Genomic DNA, 17,626 nt, shown 5'->3' on the forward strand with positions numbered 1-17,626 from the left:
CCTGGTGCTTCCTGTGGTCTGTCGTCCGTAAGGACCATCAGCAGCTTGCCAGGGCCACCAGCCAGCGAGCAAGGGAGTTGGGACTGGGTGCGTCTTCGGTCACCCATATGGTGGCACAGGTCCGCCTGTGGAGTGTGTCCTGCAGGGAGAAGTGTCCAGAGGATGTCACAGTGGAAGAAGCAGGTGGCAGGGCACCTGTTGGGGAGCCACCGGAGGTGGGCGTTGCTGGGGGGCAAGATGGGAGCTGCGTGCCAGGGTTCCCGCGCCTTTTTGGTCTGTGCCTCAGGTGACTGCAGGTGCAGGTGGTATGCAGGTGCCTGGAGTGGGACATCATGGCGAGGTCACCATAGTGGGGAGATTATTGTGGGAGGAAGTCACCCTGTGGGGAGGTCACTGTTGTGGGGCAGGGGAAAGGCTGCCCTCTGTCTTTCCATTGGCCCGGTCTGTTCCTCTCTGTGACCTCCTGCTGTTGCAAGGGCACATATCCCTGAAAGGTCCGTGGAGATCACGTGAGGATAGGAGGTGGAGGTAACGGGGTGCCTGTTCCTAAGAAACACTGTCGATTGATAACATAAAGTAAGATCTCCCGGATTGCTCCTTGTGCTGCTGAGCCACGTTTCTTGGTGCTCACTGTCCCCTGCCCCACCCCCGCCCTGAGTCGGTGACCTTGTGTAGAGCCCTACCAAACCCCACTGTCCCCACACCTTCCTCGCTGCAATGGGCAAACACTCTGTGGGCTTGTGTTGATTTGTGTTTCTCTGACTCATGAATTTGAGCATTTTCCGTGCTTATTAGCTTATTCAGACCACTGTTTAGAATCATGCATGGATGTCCTATGCCTGTTTTTCTTTTAAGTAAAAACAATTTAAAGTGAGTTATTGGCATACAGTAAAATGTACAGAGTTTAGATGCTCTGATAAGGGTTTACGCCATGTAGCCAACCAGTTGTCAAGCTAGAAAACTGTTGAGTGACCCCACAAACCCTCCCATGGCTCCCAGCCCCCTTCCCCACCACCAGCCGCCCCAGCTAGGAGTTTCCTTCTCCCAGAGTATCCTGCACACAGCCCTGCACCCCAAGTTCTCTGTCCAGTTCTGAAGTTTGTTCCCTCCCTTGTAGTGGCTTGTCTGTCTACTTGCTTGTTGGTGGACACTTGGGTATTTCCAGTTTGGACCATGATGAGTAAAGCTGCCAAGAACATTCTTCCACAGTATTTTTTGTTGCCATGTGTTTTGTCTCAGGTAAAATACCCAGGAGTGGTATTTTGGGGTCTGGGTTGGACACAGGTCTCTTTGTGTGCAGCAGGCGGCACTGGTTTGCACTCCCGGCAGCCGCGCAAGGGCTCCTGTCCTCGGCTGGCACCTGCATCAGTATTGCCTGTCATCCTGATTCTCTCTGCTCTTGTGTATTCATGGGGGTCGCCCTCTGGCATGGGATTTCCACGTGCCTGGTGATACTATGCGGGATGCTGTTTCTCCTGCTTATAAGACAGTTATGTGTCTTGTTTTAGTGTGCAAAATGCCCTTTTGAGTCTTCTGTTTTGAATTGGGCTGGAGTTGTGGGAGTTTCTTATCGCAGATACAAGTCATGTATTTTTATATGACACGCACAGATGCAGGTATGCGAGGAGGAGGAAGAAAGCCGTAGATGGGGTCACTACTGTCCCCGGCCAGGCTGCCCTGGGGAGCGGGAGGTCGGTCTGGCCAGCTGAGGTGTCTTTGCCTGTGTCCAAATTCCAGAATGTGCATGGGGTCTTAGCAGTGCCTCCCCTGTCATTTCTTTATGTGTCAGCAGTAATACTGTTTCTGTTGAGGGTTTGTTTGATAGAGAGCAAGAGCAAGCAGGGGGAGCAGCAGAGGGAGAAGGAGAAGCAGACTCCCCGTGGAGCAGGGAGCCAGACACAGGACTCGATCCCAGGATCCTGGGGCCATGACCCGAGCCGAAGGCAGAGGCTTGACTGACTGAGCCCCAGGCCCAGCAGTATTACTATTTTTATTTAAACATTGATATTGAGATAATTATAGATACTTAGCTTGTAGTTTTAAGAAATAACACTGGTATACTTTGCCCATTTCCCTCAGTGGTAACATCTTGAGAAGCTAGAGTCAGCATCTTGACCTTGATGTCATCAAGACGCAGAAGTTTCATCTCCACAAGGACCCCTCCTGCCCCTTCACAGCCATGCCAACATTCTTAACCCTGGAAACCACTGATTTGGTCTCTCTCTCCAGTTTTGACATTTGTATATCCTTTTGGAATTGGCTTTTTTCATTCTGGAGTTCCAACCAGGTGGTTGTGTCCATAATGTGTTTGTGTTTATTGGTGACGAGCGTCCCATGGTATGGATGGACCCCAGTTTATATGATCATTCACGGAGTGACAGACATGTAGGTTGTTTCCAGATGTTTTAGGCTATTAGAACTAGAGTTGCCGTAAGCACTTGTGGGCAAGGTTTGTGTGAGTGTCATTTCTTACTTTTCTGGGATCGGTGCCCAGGACTGCAGGTTTAGTTCTAGGAAACTGCCGTCTATTCTTCAGAGTGGCTGTGCCATCTCCCATTTCTCACCAGCAGTGGCTGAGTGTCTTAGGCCTCTCAGGCTCCCATAAAAAATGCCACAGACTGGGGCATAAACAACAGGAATTTCTTTTTCCGCCCTGGAGGCTCCTTATCCCAGAGCCAGTTACTGGCAGTGGTGGTTCCTGGTGAGGCCTCTCCCTGCGGCTGGCAGGTAGTGTTGTCTCTGTCCCATAGGGGAGAGAGACCCCAGTCCTATCGAGTCAGAGCCCCACTATGAAGACCTGATTTCTGTAACTGCCTCCCTAAACCCCCCGTGTGCTCATACAGTCACACTGAGAGACCTCAGCGTGTGGGGTCTGTGCCCACGCAGCTGAGCTCTTAACCAAGAGTGACCCAGTGTCCCTGGTCCTTGCCAGCATTTTGTGAAGCGTTTTTATTTTTTATTTTATTATTTTTTTAAAGGTTTTGTTTTTATTTATTTGACAAACAGAGAGCACAAGTAGGCAGAGAGGCAGGCAGAGAGAAAGGAGGAAGCAGGCTCCCTGCTGAGCAGAAAGCCTGATGCGGGGCTCGATCCCAAGACCCTGGGATCATGACCCGCGCTGAAGGCAGAGGCTTTAACCCACTGAGCCACCCAGGTACCCCTGTGCAGCATTTTTATTTGATCATTCTAGCAGGTGTGTAGGGATCCTGTATTGTGGCTTCAGTCTGTACGTCTCTGGAGGCTGACCACACACCTTTGTGGGCAGTATGTCTCTGCCTGTCATGTTGTTTGCCTATTTTAGAATTGAGTTTTCAATTATCCCTGAGTTTTGAGAGTCCTTTATGTATTCTGGAGAGAAGTTCTCCATCAGACATGTGGTTTGCAAGAATTTTCTCTTTGTCAGCAGCTTATCTTTTCATCTTAAACAGGGTCGTCTGCAGACCCACAGTTTTAATTTGATGAGGTCACATTATCAGCTCTTCCTCATGTGACTTCTGCTTTTACTGTCACATCTGGGAGCCCTTATGCCCAGCTCTGGATCGTGAGGGTTTTTCTCCTACGTTTTGTCTAGGAGTTTCCTGCATTTACATTTGTACCTTCTGAATTGATTGTCATAGAAAGCATAAAGTTTAGATCAAAGTTGCTTTTTTTTTTTAAAGATTTTATTTATTTATTTGACAGACAAAGATCACAAGTAGACAGGCAGGCAGAGAGAGAGGGGGAAGAAGCAGGCTCCCTGCTGAGCAGAAAGCCTGATACGGGGCTCGATCCCAGTACCCTGGGATCGTGACCTGAGCTGAAGGCAGAGGCTTTAACCCACTGAGCCACCCAGGCACCCCTTTTGTTTTGTTTTTTTGCACTGGTCATTACACATGCTTCCACCAAGTTGATTTTGTGCCATTGTGAACCATCACTTGGCACATTTACGTGACTGTTTTGGGACTTTCCAGTTTTGTTGCATTGGGATCTTTGAATTTGTTCCTCCCCAGCACCACACAGTCTTGGTTAATGCAGCTACAGAACAGGTCCTGAAACTGGGAATTCTCTTTCAGGAAAAATTTCAAAAACAAAGAAAAGTAGAGTAACAGAACAAATATCTGTGTTCTTGCTATCCAGAATTAATGGACTTTGGTTTTTCAAAGATCATTTTTGATTCCAGACCTTTTACAAAGTAATTAACCATCACAGACACTGTGAATGGCTCTGTTGACCTTCGGCCCCCTGACTATGTCTCCCTCTCCTCAGAGGCACCACCACCGTGGACTTCCTGTTTGTTGTCTTTACTTTCTCTGCAAGTGTGTGTCCAGCGGTGGTACGTAACGCTGCTGCCGGGACGTTGAATGTTCCAGAGGTAATGTGCTTCAACAACGGAAGATGCTTTTCACTTAGGGTTTTGTTGTCCTGATCTGTGATTGCCCGCTGTGTGTCAGATGCTGTTCTGGGTGCCGGTGGGAGAGCAGTAAACAGATCTCCAAATGGAACATGTGGCACAGTATCAGGAGTCAGAAAGCATTAGGAAGAGGGAACAAAATTGGCTGTGGGTGGTTGGAGCGGGGTGAGTCAGAGAAGGCCCCCGGGGAGGAGTGGAGAGCAGAGCCTGAGAGTGTGTGTGTGTGTGTGTGTGTGGCCAGTGACCAGGGCCAGGGTGCCCCAGGTGGGGTTGCAGGGCTCCAGGGGAAGGCCCTGTGAATGGGCTAGGGGGAGCATCCCGAGAACCTTGTAGTCTTGCTGAGGCTCCTCTTTGGTTCTAGAGGCTTTTGGTCAAGCCCTTGGAACTGTCTGCCTATAGTCATGCTGCCTGTAAATAACAGATTTAGCTATTTCTTTCTGATCTTTATGCTGTTTGTCTGTCTTTCTAGCTTTCTGGTGCTGGTGACAGTCCGCAGGTGGGAGGTATCACAGTGCTCCACAGAGAGACCTGCCTTGGTCCCGAGATCAGAAAGCACTATTAGGGCTCCCATAAGTGCAGGGTTTTGTAGTTGCCACTTGTCAGATTGAAGACATTCCCTCTCTTTGCCGAGAATGTTTCATGTTACTATTTTGAAAAGTTAGGGGCGCCTGGGTGGCTCAGTCGGTGAAGCGTCTGCTTCGGCTCAGGTCATGATCCCTTGGTCCTGGGATCGAGTCCCACATCAGGCTCCTTACTCAGCGGGGAGACTGGTTCCTCTCCCTCTGTCTCCCGGCTTGTGTTCTCACACTCTTTCTGTCAAATAAATTCATAAAATAAAATCTTTAAAAAAAAAAAAGGAAAAGTCATGAGTGTTTTTGCATGTTGACAGATGCTTTCCGTGTGTCTGTTGAGTGACAGATGAGTTCCATGTGTCTGAGGAGTCTGCCTTCCCTGTCCTTTGTGTCCTTTGCTACAGGGACTGTTTTTTGGTGTCAACCACTGTTGGTCATAGCAGGGTATTGCCAGACTCGCTCTGCTGGTATTTTCCCGGTGGTTCTGAAATCTGTGTTAACAAGTGCTTTCTCGTTATCTGTGATTGTGTCTGTGGCCTCACATGATGGGTTGGCATGTGTTTTCTCCTGTCATTTAGGAAGGACTTTGTGCAAGATTGCTGTGCTGGTTCTTTCTTAAATGTTTCAGAGAATTCACCAGTGAATCCATCTGTTTTCTATTTTTGTTACACAGATTTTCACTTATTTCCTTTCATCTGTTTTCTTATATGGACTCGTTTTATTTTTTTTAGCAGGTCTATTGAGATAAAAATGAGACACGAAGTGCACATGTAGGTGTCAGACACATTGTGTCCAGTACGTATACACCTGTGTGCCTGTCGCTGTAGCCAAGGCAGTGAACACATCCCTCACCTCCACAGTGTCCATCCTTCCCCATTACAGCCCTTCCCTTCCTGCACCCTCCTCCCCTGGGCAGTCCCGATGTGCTTTCTGTTGCTGCAGATGAGTTAGTACTTTGTACAGTTCTCTGTAAGGGAGATCATGTGTCCCCTCTGCCTCCATGTTGCTGTGGGAACAGTAGTACGTCCTGGTTATTGCTGGGTCGTGTTCTACGGAGGGATGGTTGGTTTGTCTGTTCACTGCTAATGGGGACATGGTTTGGGCAATTACACATGAAGCTGCTGGGGCCCTGTGTGTACAAGTCATTGTGTGGATGTGGCCTCCATTTTTCGTAGATAAATGCCCAGCGGCGTGATGACAGACAGGGCTGTTGAGCTAGCTAGCTTACCTTTACCCACGGAAGAAACTACCAAGCTGTGTTCCCACAAGCGGGGTAGAAGCCTCACTACTAGGATGTGGGTGGACCCACATCCTAGTAACACTGAGTATGATCTGTTTAAAACACTGAGGCCTTCTAATTAGATGCACAGAGGTGTGTTTCCCTAAAGTGTGTGTTTCCCTAATGGGTGATGACGTTGAGCATCTTTTCATGTGCTAACTCACCACTCATGTATCTTTGGTGACTTTTTACATAGTTCACCCATTCAAAATTTTGTTACTCCATTCTGGATTTTCTTTATATTTTCTAGATAGAGCCATTTATTGGGCCTGTGATTGAAAGTGCAGCTAGGCCACCTGTGTGACTCAGTCTGTTAAGCATCTGACTTCTCACCCTCTCAAATGGTGTATCTAAAAAACCAGAAGTTCTTTACTTTGATGAAGTCTGCTTGTCATTGTTCTCATTTGTGGATCATACTTCCGTTCTTAAGTCTAAGAAATCTCTAGGGCGTATAGAAATATAATTGTTTTGAGAGAGTGCGCGTGCGCTTAGTCCCGCCTGGGGGTGGTGGGGGGAGGATGGCGCAGAGGCAGAGGGAGAGGGAGAGAATCTTAAGCAGGCTCCATGCAGAGCACTACATGGGGCTTGATCTCACGACCCTGAGATCATGACCTGAGTGGAAATCAAGAGTCAGACACTCAACCGACTGAGCCATCCAGGCGCCCCTGAAATACAGTTGATTTTTGAATTGTGCATATAACCCATGATTGCCCTAAACTCTTTTATTAGTTATAGTAGCTTTTGGGGGAGATAGATGTCACAATATTATAAACACAATCACTGTGTTTGCAAAGAAAACCATTTTCACTTCTTCCTTTTCCATCTCGATGCCTTTTATCTGTCTTCTTGCCTGATAGCACTGGCCAGGCTTCCAGTGCGATATTGAGTGGCAGTGGTGAGAGCATCTGTCCTCACCCTGTTCCTGCTGTGAGGAGAAGCATGGGGTCTTCTACCACTGGCATAAGGCTGACGGTGAATCCCTTGAAAACACCTGTTAGCAGGTTAGCGAGCAGCCTCATGTTCCTAGTCTACTGAGAGGTCTTCATTTCAAGATGTAATTTTCCACCGTGCAAAACTAGTAAAAGCTAAGCAAGTTAATTCTGAAAACAAGAGAATTACATTATTTTCAAATTTTTAACCAGCTCTATTCAGTCATGATATATGATGTTTTGTATATATTGTTGGGTTTGTTATGCCGACATTTTATTGTACTCAGAATTAAGAATTTGTGAAGAGGGGCGCCTGGGTAGTTCAGTCATTAGGCAGCTGCCTTTGGCTCGGGTCATGATCCCAGGGTCCTGGGATTGAGTCCCACATGGGGCTCCCTGCTCAGCGGAGAGCCTACTTCTCCCTCTCCCCTCTGCTCCTGCCTGTGTTGCCTCTCTGGTTGTCTCTCTGTCAAATAAATAAGTAAAATATTTAAAAAAAGAATTTGTGAAGAATTCTTTGTATTTATGTAGGGTACTAGATGTACTTTAAAGTTTTTGGGGGCTTTGGGCACTGCTAGCCTCTTTTATTCTAGATGCTGGTAATTTGTCCTCTCTTCTCTTTCTTGCTCTTGCTCCCTCTGTGATCAATCTGTCTAGAATTTATCAGTTTCATTTTCTTGTTTTCATAGAATTTTGGCTTTCAGAGGCTCTGGTATTATTGATTTTCTCCATTCTTTTCCTCATTGATCTCTGTTCCTACATTGATTTCCTTCCTGTCTCTGAAGCAGGATATTTAAAATACAGGATCATATCAATTAGGGCCATTATGTTTGTGGAAAACAAAATTGCCTGCCACAAGTCCAGTTTGTGTTTCACTACTTAATGAAGATATTTGTAAACTTACTATCAAAGAAAGTCTTAGCACTGAACTGATATGTCCGTCTTTCTAATTTTCAGGAGGGTTTGCATTTGTATATGAAGCTCAAGACCTGGGAAGTGGCAGAGAGTATGCCTTAAAGGTAATAAAGGATGACATTTACGTGGGTCTTTGGATGACTTCAAGGAAATCTCTAAGTGGCACTGTTTCCAGAGATTTATTCCCATTATGTAGTATACGTTTCTTTTTTACAGTCAGTCCGTTTGTTCCTTCTGAGGGGAAGCCGTCAGCAGCTCTAGAGGACTCAGAGCTGTGGCTTCCAACTTTGGGCACAGGGTGACCTCAAGGCCAAGTGCCAAAATGAGGGGTTCACAGATAGCGGGGTTTTGAAAGCCTCTGGTGTGAAATGTGAAACAAAGCATAGCTTGTGTGAACTCAGGGATTACGGGGTGGGGGAGCCCCCTGGGGTGCACAGCAGGCCTCACAGGAGTGAGGGGTGCATGTGGGGTTTGTGGGCTGCTGTTGAGGTGTGACTGACTTTGGAGATGGGGAGCGTAAGCCCACATCTCTGTGAATGTCTTCTCCCATTTTCCTTGGTTGTTTCACTTTGCTCTAGCCTATTTGGAGCAAAGCGTCCTATTTTTAGTTTTTGTTGTGTCCTTGGATTGTAAAGGACCATGTTCAGGGGTCTCTAACCTTCTGTCAGGTTTTTACACAGGCTAGATATTAAATACAGGTAAGCAGGTTGTGCTTGTAGGTGGCACTGTGTTTCTTCTCTTGGGTGTAGACTAGAAAGATAAACACTCCTTAATCTCTTCTTGTTTGTTATTTCCTGATACAGAGATTATTGTCTAACGAAGAGGAAAAGAACAGAGCCATCATCCAGGAAGTGTGTTTCATGGTATCCTTTTCCTGGGACTGCACGCACACGCGGGCACCTAGGGAGGCCTGCTTCATGCTGTGGATGCTGGCTGCTGCAAGGCTGCTCTGGTGCCCTCCGGGGTATACTAAAATTGGCCTTCTGCTTTCACTGGACCTGTCTGTGGGGTGTTCTCAATAGATGGGAGTTTTCTGCCTTGCTCCTCACTCCCAGGGTAATAGCAGGAGGCTCGGTAGCTTTGGGCATGGAAGTGTTCCGACCCAAGAGGTCTCTGTGCCCACAGAGGGACCGATTCCCTGCCCTCTGCCCCACAAGGAACCTGACGTGGCCCATGGCGCCCGGCCACCAGCTGCACTCCGGCGATCGCCAGGGCCCTTGCGAGGCCTGGTTCCTCTGGGCCTCCGTGTCCCTTCTGGCTGGCTACCCTGCCCTGAGCACGGACGCTGGACGTGTGGGGCTTTTCTTGCTGGCTCTCCACTCTGGCGCACGTTCTCCCTCTGCGGGGGTCTTGGCCTCTGCTGTCGGAATGTGTTCTCTTTTCTCTCTCGAAGCTCTGTCACCATGAGCCCGCTGGCTGCCTGAGCCACGGGTCCTCGCCTTGCAGAGACTGGGTGGATTCGTTCAGTGCTCGTGGCCTCCCACACGCTGCCCGTACCCTCTGCCTGCTGTCCTGCCTGGCCCGTGGTCAGGTGTGTGCTGCCAGCATGGCGGAGGTCTTCATCCCAGCTCCCCCCTGCACCCTACCACCTGCCTTTCTAGTCGCCCCCACTGGCTCTCCATCTTTCTGCCCCAACATGCTGGGATTGTAAGGTAATTTCATTCAGCGTTTTGACTCTAGTGTCTTAATATCGTATGTATATTTGTTTTTAAATGTGCAGACTTACGCATTCTCCTTTAACAAGACACCTGCAGAAAAAACTTTCTGGCCATCCCAATATTGTCCAGTTTTGTTCTGCAGCGTCCGTAGGGAAAGAGGAGTCAGACACTGGGCAGGCTGAGTTCCTGCTGCTCACCGAGCTCTGCAAAGGTAACATTTTGTTAGGGTCAGAACTGCAGCAGCGTCACGGGTTCGAGTGCTCAGCTGTAGTAGTCAGGGCGGGCTTGCTGCTGTGGCCCTTGAGGGCACACAACCCAGTGGCATCAGGCACTCCCTGTGTTCTTAGGGGTCGGTGGGACCCAGAGGCCTTCCAGAGAGTTCCAGGGGCAGAGTAGTCGTGTGAATGTCTGTGGATGGTACCAAGAGAGCAGAGGCGTGGAACATGCCTGGTCCCTGTGGTAGGGGCGCGGTCCATCTGCTCCACCGAGGATTAGGGCTTACCCACGTGGGGAGCGTCTGCCCTGCTGGAGCTCACAGTCTCTGTGGGTGACTAGAGTGCACGTTGTCGGAGAAGTGTGGGGCGGGTACAGAGGCTTTGCCAGGAGGGCCTGGAGCCAGAGGCAGGAGCCACCGGGTGCCATGAGCAGAGTGCATGTGGCCCTCGGTCACCAGGAGTGAGTGCTGGGAGAGAGGAAGCCTACGGCCCACAGCTACCCGGCCAAGAGCTGTGCCGGCGGGAGGTGCACTCACAGAAGGAGAGGGTGGGGGCCATGAGTCCAGGCACCCAGAAGGAGTCATGCCTAAGCAGGCAGGGGGCAGAAGTGTTGAGCATGAGGTGGGTGGCTGGCAGTGGCAAAGCCAGGGCAAGGAATCTCTCGGTGGTAGGGATCCTTGTCTAAGCACAGGGGAGTGAGGTGCTCCTCCAAATGGTGCTTCCTTTCTGAGAAAGGCCTGCCACCTGAGGCATCTTCTCATGCCCACATGCTCACCTGTTCTCTCTTCAGGGCTCCGCAGGGTCCCTTAGGTCCCCACCACAAGATGTTCCGCCAACACCCCCTTCGTGATGCGTACTTGTCCTTGACCACAAATGCTGGTGCACGGAACTGCCGCGTGTCCGGCGTGTGAGCCCGGCGAGCCTGTGGACAGTGCTGCCAGGGGCCTGTTGGCGGGGGTGCCACGTAGGGGCCCCAGTGGCATGTGTTGGGCAGCACGTGTGAGGCTGCACATGGCTTCCCATCTGCCCCGGGGGCTCTGCTGCTGGCGCTGCACATGCCTCGCCCCGCTTTCCACAGCTCACTTCTCTGGTTCATTTATCATGCCGTCCATTCCCCTGCGGGGCACTTCGCATGCTTCTGGATTGCTTTCATTCTGGGTTTTCGAAGGCTTTGGGTTCACCGGGGCCCCAGGGTTAGGGCCTGGCAGGGGCAGCTCACAGCACTCGCACTGCGGGGTGGCACGGTGCTCTGTGTGGAGCAGACCCACCGAGCACACCCCTCAGGCTGGCGCTGGCCTGGGACTGCTTGTCCAGGAGCAGCACAAGACGCTCGGGGTGCTCGTAGGGCAGGTGCTGAGGGCTGCGGGGCATGGGGTGGAGGGTGGAGGGAATCTTAGGGAGGGTTGTAGACGCCAGTCCCTGAAGGAGGGCCTGGATGTGTGCACACAGTCCTCCACCCTTCCCTGGCCCTTACCCCCCAATCTTGCCCTCCACCATACCCTCTCCAGGAGCATTGCCACTGTTAGGGTTGTTACTTTTAAAAAAAGCTAGCTCTTAATTCTCAGTGGACACCAGAGGCCACTGAAGCACTGGCATTGTGATGCCCCTGCCATGGCCTGGTTCATTTCCATTACCCCAGGCAGCATGGCCGTCCGTGTGTCACCCCTGCTCTGGACCCGTCAGCAATGCCTTGTGGGGCCTGTGCCTTGCCTGCATCAGGGGGAGGAGCAGGTTGTTATTTCCTGAGGGCTCCTGTCCCGCCTGAGCGTGGGGTGCAAGGCTGGGATGTGGGTGTGGCTGGGAGAGGGCGACAATGGCTTGATCCAGTGGAGTGAGGGACAGGCGGGCTGGCGGGCAGAGTTGGATGGACCATCAGAGTGAAGACTCCACGGCAGATAGGTCACTGGGCAGGAATGTGCAGGTCCTGAGCCACCACTGTGCCATCTGCAGAGCAGTTAGAATCCACTTCACGTTTGGAAGCCGCGTCCCTTGGCATGGCTGCATGCAGGCATGGGGCTTCAGTTCCTCACCCAGACAAAGCAGACAGACCCCAAGCAAAATCCACAGTGAGGGCTGGGTAGTCCCATGTGTCACAGAGAAGAGTCTGGGGAAAGGGTGTGTACATTTCTAGGCTGAGCAGATATGGCTCCCTCGAAGCTGATGTATGAGCCAGGAGCTGAAGGCAGGGAGAGAGGAAAACCATTCTAGCTGAGAGTACGGCATATGCAAAGGTCTTGGGGCCTGTGGCTAGAGGAGAGTCTGTTGGGGGGGGGAGTGGCAGGAGGTGAGACCTGTATGGGTGGTAACAACCTTGGTTCTGCATGGAGGGGATGGGTCCCCGTGGTGCAATGTGCCCAGCAGACAGAAGGAGCTGGGGCCTGGAGCCAGGAGGGAGCAGTGCAGACCCAGGAGAGGGTGGGCTCTGGGAAGAGGCTCTGGGTAGGGGGCCAGAGGTAGAACAGGGCTGTAGGTTTAGGGTTAGGGTACTGAGACATGTGGTGTGTAGGCAGCCAATAGAGGCAGGCACTAGGGCGTGGCGTTCCCAGTGGGGAGGTGGCACATGGTCACGGAGGAAGCCATCACCCTGCCTATGGCAGAGTTAGCGGGCCCCGTACCGAAGTCTCCTGCCTTCCCTGCTCTGAGTACAAGGATGGCAGGTCCCTGGGCTGGAGTGACAAGGAAAAGCGGCTGCAGGGAAGCGGCCCCCAGGTGACAGCCCCAAGGGAGGGCAGGGTCCGTGGCCCCCAGCCACTTGGGCAGGTCTGTGCCCCCAGCACACTTGCCAGGCCACACTCTATCCGCGGGCAGTCTGCACCTTCAGTGAGGGATGTGGTGACCGAGGTCTACCACTCACTGGCATGGAAAGGTAGCGCTCTGAGAGGGTGTCTGTGTCCAGGGTCCGTGTGCTCGGAGCTGCCATGTTGTGCCTGACCGCGCAAGGCCCAAGGTCTGCCGTGAACACCGCGTGCACTGTTGGCCGGCGCTCATATGCTGCGTGGGTGTCGTTCTTGGGGAGGAGGCTCTGGAACTTCGTTGTAATCCTGGTGGTGGTCCCTCCGCGGGGTTTTCTGGATGTGTGGCTTCGGCCTCAGGGCCCCAGGGGTGGCTGCAGCAGGCTGGAAGGGTGGTGGGGGGCCGCCCCGCTTGCTGCCAGGCTGGGGGCAGCGTTTCTAGCTCCGTGGTGATATAAATCTGATTGTGTCTTCCAGGGCAGCTGGTGGAATTTTTAAAGAAAATGGAATCTAGAGGGCCGCTCTCGTGCGATACCGTTCTGAAGATCTTCTACCAGACATGCAGAGCGGTACAGCACATGCACAGACAGAAGCCACCCATCATTCACAGAGACCTCAAGGTACTGTGTTCTGCCCGTCCTGCAGGCCTGCACCCCTGCCCCTGGTCAGGGTGTCCAGCTGGCTGGCAGTCTGTGATGGCTTTTCCAGAGAAGAGGGATGTAGCAGTTTTAGAACAGGTTTCCGGAAGCTTCTCCATTGAAGCAGGGCCGAGCCCTCTTTCTGTGTCAGCTTTGCGGTGTCCTGGGCCTGGGGCTTCCTGCCTCCTGTGTGCCTGTCACCCCACCCACCTGCCCTCCAGCTGGCTCTGGGGTGCTCACGGCCGAGGCTCCTTTCCTTCTACCTGCTGGAGTCAGGAGGAGAATTGCTTCCCCTCTGGGTTGTCCATGCCCTTACCCCTCGACAATCCATCCCCAGGCAAAGGCTCTGCAGGATCCCGCCATGGGCTCAGAGGTTGCTTTCCCTCGGGGAACCGTGCTTCTGAGAAGCCCCAGCAGGGTGCCCGCTGCGGGGAGTGGCAGTGTGCTGTGATTTTCCCTTTTCCGGACTGTTAATGAAATGGAGTGTTTTTTTCTGTGTATGGAGTCAGTACTTTTTTCAGTCAACTTGTTTTTTCCTTTTTTCTTTCTTGTTTGTTGTCCATCAGGTTGTTTTTGAGTAGCAGGAGTTCTCTGTTCTTCTGGTGGCCTTTCCACATTGTATGTGCTGCAGGGGCCTTCTCTGGCCTTCTTTTTATTTCCCCTGTTGTGTCTTTGGCGAAGTCCAGACTTGGGGAAGCTTGCCGGACATCCACGCAGCTCCCATCCTAACTCTGCCCACATCTCAAGGGACCAGGTTGTATTTGCTAAAGAACCTCACGATCCCTTAGTATCATCTCTTGTCTGGTCTATGGCCAACTCTCCCAGATTTTTCTTCAGGTGTGATATGTCTCTCACCTGGCGGGCCTGGAACGGCGCCCTCTCCTCCTTGGCTCCGGCAGGGGGCTCTTCCCGTGCGTCCAGGGAGGCACTGGCCCCTGTGTGTGGGGCAGCGTCTTTGTTTAGACTTGAACCTTGGACAACCCTGAACTTTTCCTTTTGTCCCTTGAACCTGAGAGGTTGGCAGGTGCCCCCCCAACCCGTTACAGAAGACTAGGGTCAGGAATGACTGTCCTGAAGGTGCCTGGGTGGCTGCAGGCCCACATGCCAGCCATCCCTTCCCTGTTGCCTGGACGGGCCTTCCTCATTCGACCGGGTGGCTGTGGATTTTCATGTGGCATGAAGACTCCTGGTTTGCATATTAATGCATGTGCTGGTGGGCGGGAACTCTAGGAGGGTAAAACTAGTAAAGACTGTGTTGAAGCTGGCCTGCCTTGGACATCCCTTGTCTTCTCAGTGCCCTGTGTTCGCCAGAGGCCCACAGTCTCCATGGCTTGTCTGTGGGAGTCGTCGCGTGCCGCTCTGCAGAGGGGCAGGTGTGACAAGGGGGATGGCAGAGGCCATGGGGACACATGTCTTTCTTCCTATCTTGCTCCTTCGCATCGCTCCGTCCAACACTGCAGGCCACAGAGTGTAGCCCTGGTGTCTGGCTGTTGGCTCAGCCTTATGGCTCCAAGGTCTGGCCATCTGGTGAGGCCCTTGCTCGGTGCGTGTGTCGTGAGAGCCGGCTCACTTGCTTGACGCCTGCTTCCTGAGTTGCTCTTGTCTGTGCTCTGGCTATGGAAGGTGCTTGCACCCTCATGGGATGTTGCCTCCAGCAGCGCGTCGAGGCCCCTGTGCCCGTGCTTTGCTGACGACCCTTGGTGTTGGCACACAGTGTGGGTGTGGCTTATGGACTTCAGCTGGATTTTCCTTCCATTAATGAGCATCTTTTCAAGGGTGTCAGGGTTTGGATTTCCTCTTTGGGGAGGCAGAATTTGTGGAAGAATTTGCCTGATTTTCCCCTGAGGTGTCACTTCCTGTTGGGTTTCTTGGAGCCCTGTGTGGTCACACCATAGCTGTCATCATGCCCTGAGTGGCAAGTGTCTTTGATGGAGTGCTCCTTGTTTCATGGGGAGCTTCTGTGACTTGCTGAGGAGTTGACACCCCCCAGGCATGTTGTCCTGGAGACACCTGCAGTCCACCATTGCGTGTCAGGGCAGGTCTTCCTCGGTGCATTGTAGGCGGCCGTCCAGCACCTTGCCTGGATGGCTGTCCTATGCCTGTGTCCTTTGGTGCGGCCTCACATGGGCCTGGCGCCCAGTGGATGTCCTGTGGGGCTGTCGGTCCTGCTCCCTGTGCTCTGCCTTCTTTAATGGGGCTTCTCGGGGACCACATGGCTCTTTTGGGCTATTTGTGTTTCCATGTGAATCTTTGAATTAGTTTGTCAGGTTCCACCCCAAAACCTTTTCAGAATCTGATTGAAATTGCTTGACTCTCTCCCAGAGTGTGAACTTGACAGGCTTTTCCTGTAAAAGGCCCGACTTGAAACATGTCAACTTTGCATGCTGGCCCTGCTGGATAGTGCACCAGGCTGCAGGAGCAGGTTGGCGTGGCCATGCAGGTCATGCTGCGGAAGCACCCATGTCACAGAAGGGAAGTTTCCTCAACCACCTAGGTGTGCAGGCCATGCAGAAGCTGGTAGTGGCCAGAGCTGATCCTGGCCCATAGACTGGGGCCTGCTTTGGGGCGACTGCAGCGGATCTGTGCCTGTCATGTTAAGAATATGGTCCAATTCCTTGTCGCTTTTAGATTTGAAGAGTTTATCTCAATTATAGGTTTCTGAGTAGAGGTGTTTTGTGTATCTTTTGTTTGATTTCTTCCTGGATTCTTGATATGTTGGGTGATTTTAAAATGGCGTGTTAATTTTTGACGTTCTAACTGTTAAACTTTTTTTGTGTATATTATTAATTGGGGTTATCTTTCATTTGCGGTTGATTTTAACTTTTTTCCTTTTATTTTTCTGAGTTATGTGTTTTTAAAAAGTACACATACTGATTTGGATCAGAAAGAAGTTACAAAGCTGTGTTTTCCTGTTTGTGGAAGACTCCTCACTGTGCTCTGGGGAGCCCCGTCCCGTCTCTCCAGCACCCCCCAAGCCTGGGTCTCTGCAGCCCAAGTTCATAAGGAATGTCTTCTGGGATTCTGCAGGTGGAAAATTTGTTGCTCAGTAACCAAGGGACCATCAAGCTCTGTGACTTTGGCAGTGCCACGACCATATCGCATTACCCCGACTACAGCTGGAGCGCCCAGCGGCGGGCCCTTGTAGAGGATGAGGTGAGCGGGGAGCTGGGGGAGGCATGGCCTGCGTCCTGATCTGCTCCACCTGCGTCTCCTTCCTCTGACGCTGTGCCCTGTGAAGACAGGCGAGTCACACCCTGGTGTTCACCTCCCAGGCCTGTCTTTGGACCGGGAAACACCGAATTTGAGGCTTATCTCATGTCTCCATCACTTATCTCATCCCAAAAGTGCCTCTTACGGCTTTTTTTTTTTTTAAGATTTGTATTTATTTATTTGACAGAGATCACAAGCAGGCAGAGAAGCAGGCAGAGAGAGAGGAGGAAGCAGGCTCCCTGCTGAGCAGAGGGCCCGATGTGGGGCTCGATCCCAGGACCCTGAGATCATGACCTGAGCCAAAGGCAGAGGCTTAACCCACTGAGCCACCTAGGCACCCCACAGCTTTTTTTTTTTTAACTGTATTTTTTTCGTATTGTGGTAAAAGACATGTGGTGTAGAACTTGTGGTCTTAACCTTTGTTAAGTTGTGTTCCAGTGGCATGAGGCACATTCATGGTTGCTCGGCTGACGCTGCCATCCATTCATAGAACCTTGTCACCAGCCCAAATCTGGCTACTTAAAAAATATATTTATCAGTTAAAGTTAAACCTCAGGGGCTCCTGCAGGAGACCCCAGAGGGGATTGGTGAGTGTGCCCTGAGCACGCGTGGCTGCAGGGAGGGGCGGGAGGGCTCCATGGTATGCCCTCATTCGGAAGCCCTGGCACTGCACACTCCTGGTGGCTTCTACTGTGATGAGCAGCTCACAGAAACTGCACATGCGGACAGAACACAGGACACCAGGAGCCACAAGGACTGATGGGGTCAGGGAGGTGCTGAGGCCTCACTCTGCGGGGACATCAAGGCAAGCCTGCTGGGAAAGAGCCTGAGGCAGAGGCCTTGAGCCAGCAGGCCACCCACTCGGCCCGTCAGGACCTGTCCTACCAAGCTTGCCTGGGGTCAGATCTGCACAGAGCAGCTGTTGCTTCTCCTGGAGTCCATCACTGTCTACTTCAGGCCTCAGACTAGGTTGTCAGGGGTCAGAGCACAGGTTCCTAGATGGACTATGCTCATCGAGGGAAGGGGGTCTGTCCTCCCACGCTCCATTACTCAGTCGGGAGATGGGTCCAATCACCCCAAAGCAGCAC

The 17,626-nt window shown here is 51.8% G+C and overlaps 1 protein-coding gene across 5 annotated transcripts in view; it reads left to right on the top strand.

The window, feature by feature from the left end:
• GAK (cyclin G associated kinase) overlaps window positions 1–17,626 on the top strand; it is a 54,672-nt gene that overhangs the window by 3,583 nt on the left and 33,463 nt on the right. For 4 of the 5 annotated variants that reach the window (XM_032856784.1, XM_032856793.1, XM_032856816.1 and 1 more), the window contains exons 2-6: window positions 8,128–8,189; window positions 8,889–8,948; window positions 9,840–9,954; window positions 13,168–13,310; window positions 16,356–16,481. In XM_032856784.1, coding sequence (XP_032712675.1) covers window positions 8,128–8,189; window positions 8,889–8,948; window positions 9,840–9,954; window positions 13,168–13,310; window positions 16,356–16,481 — 506 coding nt within the window. Of the gene's footprint in view, window positions 1–4,321; window positions 4,352–8,127; window positions 8,190–8,888; window positions 8,949–9,839; window positions 9,955–13,167; window positions 13,311–16,355; window positions 16,482–17,626 lie in introns of those variants that run through there. The other variant, XM_032856799.1, reaches the window with a different exon arrangement.

This window comes from Lontra canadensis, unplaced genomic scaffold (assembly GCF_010015895.1).
Source record: "Lontra canadensis isolate GAN:19392208 unplaced genomic scaffold, GSC_riverotter_1.0 scaffold1, whole genome shotgun sequence".
Classification (NCBI taxonomy): domain Eukaryota; kingdom Metazoa; phylum Chordata; class Mammalia; order Carnivora; family Mustelidae; genus Lontra; species Lontra canadensis.